The sequence below is a fragment of the Meleagris gallopavo genome, chromosome 4, assembly GCF_905368555.1.
Source record: "Meleagris gallopavo chromosome 4, MGAL_WU_HG_1.1, whole genome shotgun sequence".
Classification (NCBI taxonomy): domain Eukaryota; kingdom Metazoa; phylum Chordata; class Aves; order Galliformes; family Phasianidae; genus Meleagris; species Meleagris gallopavo.
This window is the reverse complement of record NC_139407.1, coordinates 13,157,374-13,169,672: the sequence shown is the minus strand read 5'-3', so window position 1 is coordinate 13,169,672 and position 12,299 is coordinate 13,157,374. Positions and strand designations below refer to the sequence as shown.

The 12,299-nt window shown below is 36.7% G+C and overlaps 1 protein-coding gene across 7 annotated transcripts in view; it reads left to right on the top strand.

Moving 5' to 3' along the window:
• Nucleotides 1-12,299, top strand: part of SH3D19 (SH3 domain containing 19) — a 75,814-nt gene that overhangs the window by 59,651 nt on the left and 3,864 nt on the right. For all 7 annotated transcript variants that reach the window (XM_085222199.1, XM_085222198.1, XM_085222205.1 and 4 more), the window contains 10 exons: nucleotides 1,741-1,799; nucleotides 4,101-4,365; nucleotides 5,119-5,187; nucleotides 5,785-5,857; nucleotides 6,165-6,295; nucleotides 8,697-8,755; nucleotides 9,858-10,045; nucleotides 10,304-10,356; nucleotides 10,864-11,050; nucleotides 11,624-11,721. In XM_085222199.1, the coding sequence (XP_085078325.1) occupies nucleotides 1,741-1,799; nucleotides 4,101-4,365; nucleotides 5,119-5,187; nucleotides 5,785-5,857; nucleotides 6,165-6,295; nucleotides 8,697-8,755; nucleotides 9,858-10,045; nucleotides 10,304-10,356; nucleotides 10,864-11,050; nucleotides 11,624-11,721 (1,182 nt within the window). The remainder of the gene's footprint in view (nucleotides 1-1,740; nucleotides 1,800-4,100; nucleotides 4,366-5,118; nucleotides 5,188-5,784; nucleotides 5,858-6,164; nucleotides 6,296-8,696; nucleotides 8,756-9,857; nucleotides 10,046-10,303; nucleotides 10,357-10,863; nucleotides 11,051-11,623; nucleotides 11,722-12,299) is intronic.

Here is a 12,299-nt window from a genome sequence, read left to right as displayed (position 1 = left end):
AGTAGAACCATCGATTTTTGGAAAGTATGGCTCTGTTCCTTGCTCCTGACCACGTTATAATGGTGCACATCGTAGCTGTGTATCCTGTATGCCTTTTGATGCAGATGTACTAAAGAGAATTCAAGTAGAAAATGTCAGAATTTTCAAATGTTGAGAATGATGATAACAAAAATGTTGGTGAATCTTGTGGAAACCACAGGCAGCAAAGAGAGAAATGAAAAGCTCAAACTAGATATGTGGTAGCCAGCAAATGTATTTTTAGCTACTTTTGCTAGTAGATAGAGAGGTTTTTGTACATCATAGTTAAAGAGGCTATTCATAGAGTTCCTATCTTTTCTGGACAATGCTGAAAAAATAATTGCCAATACGAAGACATTAAATAACATTTTACACAATACAACCCCAAAGTATTTGCAGTATCACCCAGATTATTATGACAGGCACGTGGAAGATCTACCTCATACAATCATTTTGGAATAACCTGTTAAAGATTTTGATGTTCCTTCTTTTAAACTTAAGTTCCGGATTGAATATACTTCTTTTGAGGTATTTCAAATGCTAAGTGGTAGACATAGGGAATGAATTCATAATGAAGTATTACAAAAACTGGTTCTTCAAAAACTAGCAGTGTTTATCTGTGAAACTGATTACAATAGAACAAATAGAAACAATTGACCTTAAGCAGCAGTTGGTACAGGTTTGCTCCTTTTCAGGCAGAAGAGGAAATGTTTTGGTGGTAGGATACCACTCCCATCTGAAGGCAGCAGATTTCCTTTTAATCAGAAGCATTTACTCAGGAGCATTCATCTGGGGATGTAGTCAAGAGTCAAAGTTTTGTCACAAAATACATCTAAATATTTTCTAGGTGGAGAAAAATCACAAAAAATGTTTACTAGTTTCAAGCACATGTCCACATCTAGATAAATATGGCTGTTCAGCCCTTTTTAAAGTTACTGATTCAAAAAGGCTACTTTTGAACCCAAATTCAGCACTCTGATTTACCATTCTCTTGCAAACATCTGTGGTTGGTCAGCGTAGTTGGCACTATTCTCTGGCATTGGGATAAAAATGAACAGCAGGAGGATGGTAATATGTTAATCCATTACTGTGGGCCAAACCCTTCAGCTATGTCATGTTACTCTCTACTGACTGCTGTGGGGTAGTAATCTCTGGCAAGGTGGGGATGGGCATCTGGAAGCAGTAAATACTTGATCTGCCAAAGCAAGACTCATCAGGATTTGTCTGTTAGGTCTCTAGAAAACATCCTTAGATACCTTCCTGAATGAGGCCTAACATTATTGGCAAGAGACTTTTTCCAGTGTGAGATACATCAAGGTTGTATTTTCTGCTCTAAGCCTATGTCAGCCTGTCCTTTCATCTGTCAAAGCTCATAGTGTAACTGCAAGCAAGTCAGAATCCTAGAGGCACTGAAATTGCACATTTGTGTGACTCTCCTGAATTTGGCTCTTAGGCTCTGAGTCCCAAGTTGTAGGCAAGAAAGGGCTGGGTTATACCTAGTGCACAATTTTAGCTGTGATTCAGGTAGTCAATTTACATTTCCCACTACGTACAACAATAATACTCTAGAACACGTCATGTTATTTATTACTTTTTTCCTCAAACTCCAAAAATACTTTTTTTTTCCTGACTGTAATTTGAAATATGAAATACATCATTTAAACAGGATCTGTTTTATTTCTTAGGCTTAATGAAATGACCTTGTCTTTTTAATGTTTGTAGGACTTGAATCATACAGAACAGGCTGGAGCATCTCAATTAGAACCTGCATTACCCCCAAGGTAAGTGCAATTCTTCACTGATTCACTTAACAAAGATGTTTCTGAATAAGTTTGTGTAGTTAGTCACAGCATAGATATTACTGACTCTGAACCTAACTCAGTAGGCTTAGGTGCTTTTAACATATTGACTAATAAATAAACAGGACCAAGTTGCTAGCTATTTCATACTTGTTTGTGCTGTATTGGTATGAGCAGAGAGATTATAGGAGGACAGCTGTTTGGCTCTTCAGCTAATGTGCAGTGGCTGCTGACAGTCATTCCTTTCTGCATCTTTAACCTTTTCACCCTCAGCTGAACATAGAACATCATCTCCTGCGTGTTGCTGACCTTTTGGTCAGCAGCTCTTGCACTTGCAGCTGGGTTTGAGTGGTGAAGGAATGGAGGTGGCAGATGCTGCCACCCTGGTATGGGCACGTGCTAGGCCAGCACCTTCTCGGAAGCACAGGTTAACATCTATAGTATCTCTACTGTTTACTTTAAAAAAAAAAAAAAGTTAAAAAAAAAAAGTGAAGCTGCAGAATGCATTATAACCTATTTTTATTCCTTTTAACAATCAGTACAGAAGAGCTGAGGAGGAAAAAGCAGTTGGACCAAGCTTAGATTCAGGCCCACTAAATGCCTGAGACAAACTGGAATGAAATAATGAATGCATTGGCCAGTTAGCCCATTGTGGCTTTGTCACCATCTACACTCAAAATCTGTGTGTTGAAATACAGAGCTCACTCTATTTTGTCAAAATAGGACAGTCTTTCAGTACTGAAGCCTGGTCTACCACAGTTACTCATTAACAGGAAAGTTTGTACCCAAGAAGGAAACACCTCATTATTTCCCCCCATGGCATGTTATTTTTCCCTATTCTATTTACTGTAGTAGCATTCCCGATTCTCTCGTAGTTCTCTGGAATTGGAGTGAAAATTTTATCCTTTTACTCTTCTGCTCAAATTTTTTTTTTTTTTTTTTTCCTAAGGAATAATGTGTGCTTGCTGGGTTTTTTTTCTTGGTTTGTTTAGCTGAGTCTTTTTACAAACGCATGGGTTGGTCTGTTTCTAGGTTTAATGTAATCTAAATTGGAGTTTGCTCTTTCATCAGTACGAAAAAAAAGCTTAGGATGAGGCCAAGAATGAGGAGAGGTGGAAACTGAGCAGGAGGGGAAATTATTTCTGATATTTAAGAAAAAATCCATACTCAAATAGGTGTTGAAAACTGCATCCAGGTGCACTTATAAATCACCAACATCTTCCAAAGTGGTGGTTGACACAATTGAAACGTGTTAGAAGAATGCCCTAAGTCCCACTAATGCACATTTGTTGTAGGTGATGATAATTTTTACAGATCATTGAGGAATTCATATTAGCAAATAATTATTCTTATTATACTATATGTAGCAGAAAACGGCAGTAATGCACTGAAAACTTACTAATAACAATAAAACAATTGTCTTTTTGGAATCGCTGTAGTGCCAGGTTTCTTAGTAACACAAAGTTTTGCATTATATATACAATGCTTGTTTATAACAGAGGTGATTTTTATTAGCAAATTAACTATTAGAAAGTTGATTTTGAAAATTATTGCTTGTGTACGCTGTATAGGCAGCATTTTTTATTAGTGCTTACCAAGGGGGATTTAAAACTAATTTCTTTAAAATTAAATTATTTTCTTTTAAATTTTTCTATCAGTTAAACTTGTTTGGTTTCTAAACTACTGGTATGCTAATGAGAGTGAGGTACCTCCAGCATTACCAAGAAGCTTGAGCATTGTCACTGGTGTTTTCTTTTGTTTACATAAAAATGGTAAATCAAGCTACTGAAGCCATTGTACCAAGTGGTGTAATAGATCATGAGTTTTGGCAGAGGCTCAAAAGTCACCTCAGGTGACATCTTAGTGAATGAGTTGGGCTGATTCCTGAAGACCTGCTTCATCAGCTGAGGTTTTCAGGGCTCTCAGTAAGGCTCTCCAGTGGAAGGACTGTATACTAAGGCAGCTGCAGTCAAAACTGTTTTTGAAGCTGGATTGCTGAAGAAAATCCTGCCTTATCTAGGGGGCTTTTGAGAACACTAGCAGGCTGTAGGCAAAAATGGAGAGCAGACTTGGAAATATGTAGTAAAAAAACCTGTCTAAGTGCTTGATCATTTGATCTCATTTGTCTGAAGGTTTGTTTCTTGGAGAACTTCAGATATTATACACTCTTCTATTATGCTGGTCATTGTGACTGTTTCCTTAAAGCAAGCTTGATAGCTAGTTGGAGAGTGCAGTGGCAAGCCTACTAATACACATATCACTGATTGCTCACGCAATTTTTAGACCTGTGGATGGAAAAATTGTACCAGCTCGACCTCCCCCACCTAAAGGTGCTCCTGGAAGGCCACCTCCACCAAAACTCTCTACAACCAAGACCTCTTCCCAGAAGGATGCTCTTTCCCGATCTACTTCTTATATTGCTTATGATAAAAAGCCAAGCAAGCTCCGATTGGGACCCAAGAGAACAAAAAGCCAAGTCTTAAAAAATCAAGATCCAGCTTTACCTCCTAGACCTAAGCCAGGTCATCCTCTCTACAATAAATATGTGGTAAGAGCAGAGATATTCTGAAACTTGTTCATGGAACAGTGATGATAGTAGTAATGAAAAATGTACTGATATGTTAATGTGATATGGCTAGTGCATCTATCAACATATAATCTTACTTAGAAAATACTAGTAAATAGATAGTTATAAGCACAACTTTAGTTGGGTGGGGTTCTCACAGTTGTCATTTCTGAATTCTATTAAGAATAGATAAAACAATATATTTCATGTTTGTGTATTGCTTTTGCCTGTACGTGTCAAAATGCTTAGCAAAAGTGGGGGAGCATTGCAGTTTAAAATAGCTTATCTTGCTTGATCAAGCTTGCAAAGAGTGAGGAATGTAACAGTATGTATCTTACATTTACACTGTATTGACATAATCCCTTTTCATTATAAAAAGTGTTTTTTTGGTATTGCATGTATTGTTAGAGGATAATAAGTAGATAGTTAAAATGAAAGCAGAATATATCTGTGTATTAGAGTGTTGATGAACATCATACATGGTATGTTATAATAAAAGTTAAGTGGCTAAAAGACCTCTAAAACTGATGACAAAAAAGTGGTTTCCCAAAAAAGCAGTTTCTATCACCTGCAGTTCTGTTCTAAATACTTACCAAATGAGTGTGTCATCTTCCAGAAGACTCCCAAATTATTTACCTGTATTTGGTGATCTGAATAGTTCCATCACCTGGCATGCTGTGAAATGTTTGGGTGCTTTGAAATGAAACAAACTATTTCCATTTGCTCCTATTCAAGCTGTCTGTGCCTCATGGAGTTGCCAAGGAAAATTGCCTTCCCAGAAACCGTGGAGAACTGCCTCGTAAGGTAAGATATTTTCTTCTGGTGGTTAATGTTTCATGAGTAAGTGTCTTGAGTAAAGCCCCGTTATGTTAAAATATCAAGCGCTTTAGGCTTTAAAGGTTACTCTGAGAAATCCAATAATGATTTATTAAATCCTTGTGTTTTCTTAAATAAAAACAAAGCAACCGCCAAAACAGAATCCAATAATGGTGATTTGCCTTATGGCACCAGCTCATTTTGCTTATGGAGCAGAGCAACAGTAATTACTTGGAGTGCTAGAAGAGAGGGAAACTGGTCAAGTTCCTCTGTCTCGTATGAAGATAATGACTCCCTCCCATCAGAAAGATGGGCAAAAGCTAAGCAGTTAGTTTTACAAAGTGATGTACGTGATATATCAGGGAATTGACTTACAATCTTTAAAGTATTTTCTTTTCTGTGGGCTTATACAAAATTTAATGTGTTTTAGGGCATGGCTGTATTAATATCAAATAGCCAGTATAAATTCTAGCTATGAGCAGACTTATGATTAGCAGAAACCTATAGGTTTCTATTCTTACATGACAGTAAATCTGTGTTAATATTTTCCATGATGTATAAACGGTTTGAATTTGGTTTTGCCAGGATTCAAACAGCTCTCCAAAAGTTTCTGACACAAGTGCTCCCCATGCTGTAGCACTGCATGATTTTTCAGCAGGTAAGTTAATGTGAATATTTCGGAAGCTTGTTTTTCTCCAAGTCTTTCAAATGGTGATCTTCCTAGGACTCAGATCTTGAAAATAGTCAGGAAGCTGCAAGGTCTGCATGTAGTGTTGTTAAAATCCAAGGGTTTACCTATGGTTGGGCTGGTCGTCTTGTTCAAGCTAATTTGTTTAGCAAGTACAGTTAAGGCCCTATGAAAACTTAGTCCACTTTTATCCGTGGTATTTATATTAATAAAGTGTTAATGATCAAAATTAGTGAGGGTGAAAACACCCATTAACTGAAATGATGCTGTTTTGCAGAGCACGCTGATGACTTGGACCTTCGTTCTGGAGATACTGTTTATCTTTTGGAGAGAATTGATGCCAAGTGGTACAGAGGAAAATGTGGGAATCGCACAGGGATATTTCCTGCCAGTTTTGTTCAAGTGATTGTATGTGGGCTTTGTATACTTGGCTAAATCCTAACGCTTGGTTTTCTTGTTCTGTTTTACTATAGCTCCTATTGAGATAATCTCTTTTCCCTCTGGCATCACAGAAGACATAGCAACTTGTTTGCATGATGTTAGAAAGATGCTTGATTTGGCAGAGCTAACTTGTGTTATGGAGATTATTTTGCTGTTAATTTCAAGCCAAGTGAGAAAATCATGGCCCTTACCAGATTCTCTTTCTTAACCTGGGTAGTTTATCTGGGTCTACAAGCAGATTATTTTTACAGCTGCATATAAAAAATCAGCATACAAGTATGATGATTGCTTTTTGCCCTCACCTCATCTTCTCTCATATTCCTCTCCCCTTAAGCTATGCTGGAATCACCACTTCTGCACCCACATAGTAAATTGGGTCAAGACAGCATTTGAGCCCAGTAAAACATTTTTTCTTTATTCCCAGAATTCTTTTTTCCAGATGGATCAGTTTGCCTACGTGGCTTCACAAATGGGTGTGCTGGCACAGTGAAAAGAGACTGTGCTGTTGCAAATGAGCAGCTTAAAGCAGTCCTGTTACTGAATGTGACATTTGCCAGTAAACTGCAAGCAAGAGGCAGATGTTGTTTTGGTGTCCAACAGAAATGAATTGAGAGGCTCAGCTTAAAAGAAATGCAACATAGTTCAATGCCTCGAAAGCTAGATGAGATCTATTGCAAGCCTAACTTGGAATTTAAGTCCATTTTGTGCCTGTATGAAGGGTCATTGGGCTATCCAACCCAGCCAAATGGGCATGGAAGAACACTAACATTAGGATGCAGTGAAGGTGTATGGCTGGCTGCTCAAGACGGTTAAGGTCTGTGCTGATACTGGATAGCTGGCAGAGATGAGAAGTGCTGCTGTATGAAAAATACCATGTACTCAGCAACCAACACAGTATGTTATATTGGGTGCCTGTTTAGTTTGTAGTGTGTTACTGGAAAAGAATTTACAAAGCTTGGAAAGCACTGAAGAAAAACAAATAGACCTGCAGATCGTAGTCATGGAACTATATTCAATTTGCTTTACAAGAAAGATTTGTTAGCTACCTTGTATATTCTCTTCCACATAAAACAACAATTTAAAGCGTTAATATTTTTTGTCAAATGGCTGGCTTACAGATAAAAGGTTTTATGTTAAAACAGTGGAATGGATATTTGGTGTCAAATTCAACATAGATACCAGCAGATGTAACTTCCTAAAACCTAGGGAAGAGACTTTGCAAATTCATTTTTTTTAGTTTTAAAAGCTGGATACCCTTTGAGTAAGAAAATAATTATTTTAGCAAAACTAGAAAAAAGAAAAAAGAGGGGAAAAAGTAAATATAGCTTATTTGCTGAGTGAGTTTTCCTGAGAATTCATGTCAGCTTAGGTCTTGATACAAGGCCTCCATCAGTACACCGTAGTGTGTTTTATGATATCAAGCCACATAGGAGCTTCGTGTCTTGATACCTAATAAACAGTAATACATAGTTTTTGTTTCCCATAGACACTTGGGAGCACCACAGGTATAAGCTTCTCTAGCAAGCAGTAAAAAGATTATTTGCCTGAAAATCATCTTTGTCTGTATAATTTGCCTGAAATTGACTGATTTTTATCCAGCCCTTCACAAAAGCAATTAAACATTATTGTTGATGTGTATGGAAATAAGCTCCTAGCCAAGATGTCTAGGCTTGTAGGGACACATAGTCTTAAATAAATATCACAGACCATCCTTCATATCATACCAAAAGTACAATAATGGACTTTAATGCTTCTGTTTGACATATCCACGTATGGGTTTTCTAGATGACATTTCTCCAATCCCTTTAATTAGCTCATGGTAGCTATCTACAACTGAGCTAAGAACGATTGTTTGTTTTTCCTGAATTAACCTTTCTTTAAATATATGCTGCCACCACGTGAATACTGAAGTGAGATTTAGGAGATGTGCATTTGTTCTGAGTACAGCTGGCTACCAAAGCCCAGAAAAATGTGTAAACACTAATTTTGCCTGTTGCGATATATTGCGCTAGCAAATGATACAGAGCAATTACTAACTGAAAGTTTGGAGCTAAGTGCAACAATACATAGTAGCATCCAGTCCCATTTTCTGTCAGTTGGCCTGGCTGCAAGCCAGTTTATTAAAGTAGGCTATTAAAAAGCAAAAAAACATGAACTATGCATGAGATTGAAAAATCAGACACCCAAAACCGCATTACCATTGTCATATATCAGAACATTTCAGTGACTGTATAGCATCACATGGAAATTACTAAAGGAGTTGATGCTTAATGAAAAAATAGATGATTTTAACAAGTTCAGCATTTGTAGTAGTTATGTTGGTATGAGCTTGACATTGAAGGTTTTACTTATTTTGTTGTCTTATTAGGTTGATATTCCAGAAGATGGCAAAAGGAAAAAAATATCCTGCTCCTCACAATCCATTAAGTGAGTCAGATACATATTGTTTTCTTTCTTACCTTGACTGAGTAGTAAGTAAAAGGAAAGGTAATGCAGAAGTAGGTGTTATCTGTGCTGAGGTTAATGTGGTTAATAGTTTCTTCACCAATATTATTTGAAAAACTAAACATTTATGGCATTTCACTAAGAATCTTTTTCACGGAAAAAAAAAAGACTTTGTATGTTTAAAAACTGCTATGTTAATTTATAACAAGTGTTTATATAGATAAATATATGTATAATAGATAGATAGATAGATATAGCTCCCTTGAACATGACTTAACTGAGTAATGCTTTATTGGTTTTCATAACTTTGAACTGCAGGAAGTAAAGCTAATTCAGGCAGAGATAGCAACTAGTATCACCAGGAGTGTCGGCCTTGTTGTGATAGATGTTGTCTTGTCCTAACTGAAACTTGGGTTTTTTTTTTCAAAGGCTGTTTCTACACCTGACAAATGAGCAGAAAATGCTACTGCTGCAACTTGTAAGAAAATATGAGTGTAGATGAGAATCAAGCTTACAGATTGCTTTAAACTACGCTACAGAACTGTAGTGTGTTTTCAGTTTGTTTTCCAACATGGCATTTCTCATAAGTCAAATTTTTTTGTATGAAAAATTCATAAAATTGTTAAGCAAGGAAAAAGATACAATTCATTTTTCAATATTCCGCCAAACTCTGTAACGTATCAGATTCACTGATGTTTTTATCTTCAATGATTTATTTCCTCACCCTGGGATGCTCTTAACAAAAGCGTATTAGTACACTTACTTCAATATGGGCAAAATTATAGAATCAGACATGTAGAACTAATGCTTTTTGTTCGAAAGAACATGATCTTATGCAAAAATACTGCAGCAGCCAGAAATTCAGATACAGATGTTACCTCCGTTTCCTTTAGACTCCATACTCATTTTTCTCAGAAAGCAGAGAAGATAACTAGATCAAGACTCCAACTTCCCTTCTGTTCAATCTTAAGTGCATTCTTTGATCATTTTAGTAAAAGATAACAATGCATACTTTGCATAACGCTACCTGAATATTCTAGGGACCAAGTAATATACCAAGTAAGTTCCTGTATTGCTTGTGCAGAGGTCCAAGATGTGTAGCACGATTTGAATACATTGGAGATGAGAAAGACGAACTCAGTTTTTCTGAAGGTGAAACAATTATCCTTAAAGAATATATAAATGAAGAGTGGGCCAAAGGAGAACTTAGAGGCGCGTCTGGAATTTTTCCCTTGAACTTTGTGGAAGTAGTTGAAGATCTGCCTGAAAAAGGTACGATTACATTACCAAAAATGTTCAAGAACATGGTTTTATGCAGTACACATAGGCAGTTGTAAGAAGGATATAGAAGTCCAAAATCACAGTGCACAGGAGAAGGGAGATGGAAAGGATGAGAAGATGGATGTGATGAATCAAATGGAACACTGTTTGCGAAGTTAATCTTAACAGTCACTTTGAATATCTAAAGTTGCTGATGTTATATTGAGTAGTCATTGCTAAACTATTCTAAAGTTGTTCTTTACTACATAGGTACAGGAGGAGCACTGAAGAAAAAAGCGGAGGTTTCTTCTCCCCTTCTTCAGGTAATACAATTTCATTGAGGGGAGGGTGTGCAGAAATTACACAGAGGTTTCATAGATTAGCCTAGACTTTCTATTACAATCTCAGATTAGCAGCACAGCTTAAATGTAGTACAGTTCCCATAGTACATAATGGTGTGTGGGCACATCTGTAAGTCTTACAGTTGCTCTACCTAGATTGATTTGACAGCTTTTGGCAAATTAACATATGTTCCTTCTTTATCCTTTCTGCTTGAGGCAGTTCTTATTAGGTGTATCTTAAGTATTGTGAAATGGTCCAACCCTAGTCTCTGCCATCAATGGTAAAAAGGAATGCTTGTGAGCTTAGATAAAATTATATAATAATTGCTAAAACGCTTTGAAATGCTTTTTTGGTTAGTATCTGCAGTGAGAGTAGCGCATAAGAGAAAATCAGTATGTGCAAATCTTGTACCCTTGTTTTGACCAACATCCATGGGCCTATTGCTATTCCCTTTTAAAATAAACTTATTTCTTCTTTCATTTGAGTAGAATAACCAATGCTCAGTAGAGTGGTGTGAAGCACTTCATGATTTTACAGCAGAAACCAAAGATGACTTATCCTTTAAAAAGGGAGACTACATCCAAATTCTGGAACAAGTAGATTCTGCGTGGTATAGAGGAAGACTAAATGAAAAGGAAGGGATTTTCCCAGCAGTTTTTGTTCAGGCATGCTCAGGTAGGTGCTCTACTAGATGACAGCTCATTATTCCATAAGTTGCAACAGTCATGACTAATTTCTGAGAGAACCTAGCTATTCCACTGCCTTAAAAACCATGCACCATTAGAGACATTAACATCCTAAAGCTGAACTGAAGTGCTGAATTGGTTTCTCAAATAATGACATGGCTTTAGTCAGAGTGTAATTTGGAAAGTGATACAGATTCTGAAATGGTTGAAAGTGTAATTTAAATACATGCAGAACACAATGCTACTGCATATCCAAATAAAAAGTGGAAATGACAACTTTCCTTACATATCTCCATTGGAGAGTTTAAGGAAATGAACTTCACATTTAATTCTTCTAGACGTGGAACCATAAGCATGTGTTAGTACTGTAAAATGAACTGGTAACAGTAGAAATTTTTAGTCTAGCATGACAGTGAGTTTGCCATGTAGCAGTAGTAATAACATTTGGACACCTGATAACATACTAGTGGGGAGAAAACACCAGCATAATAGGAAAGCTTCCCCAGAAACAAAGAGATATTTCCCTCAAATCCAAATAACTCATCTATTCTGTATTTTGCAGCCAGGGTAGAGACATCACAGTCTTTAGGAGGGAAGAAAAGAAAAGCAAAAGCTCTCTACGATTTTCATGGTGAAAATGAAGATGAGCTTTCCTTCAAAGTAAGTGCCCTTTTTTTTTTTTGGTCCAATTTTTCAGCAGATCATATGTTGCTAAGGAATGCCTAAAAAAAAAAAAAAAAAAACTTAAATGTTTGGAGTGTGAAACATCAGAACTCAGATAATAGACAAAAAATATATTTGATATAGAGCAACTAAGAATGTTAGTCCTTACCATTGTCAAAATCTTCACTGAAAAGTCAGAAAGTGTACTCTTGCACTGACTTCCCTAATTCATTAAGTATGACAACACCAACACACATCATTTTGTAGTACATTCAGTTCTTGATCAGTTAATAAGGTCAAAGGAGCCTCTCTTTTTGACCAGAAAGACAGCAACATGATGGTTTGATAATAGGGTGGCAGCATTACAGCAGGGATATCTCTAAGAGAGACCTAGTACTGCAAAATCTATAAGTTGGTCTAAAAGTTTGGCAGCACGACCCTTAGCTGCCACATCAGCAAAAGGAAAATGAAGTATATGCTGTATGCCTATATAATATGAAAAAGCACAAACAAATGGTATATTGCTGTAGATGAGAAAACATCACATTTAAGTAAATGTCCTCAAAAGCAAGTAT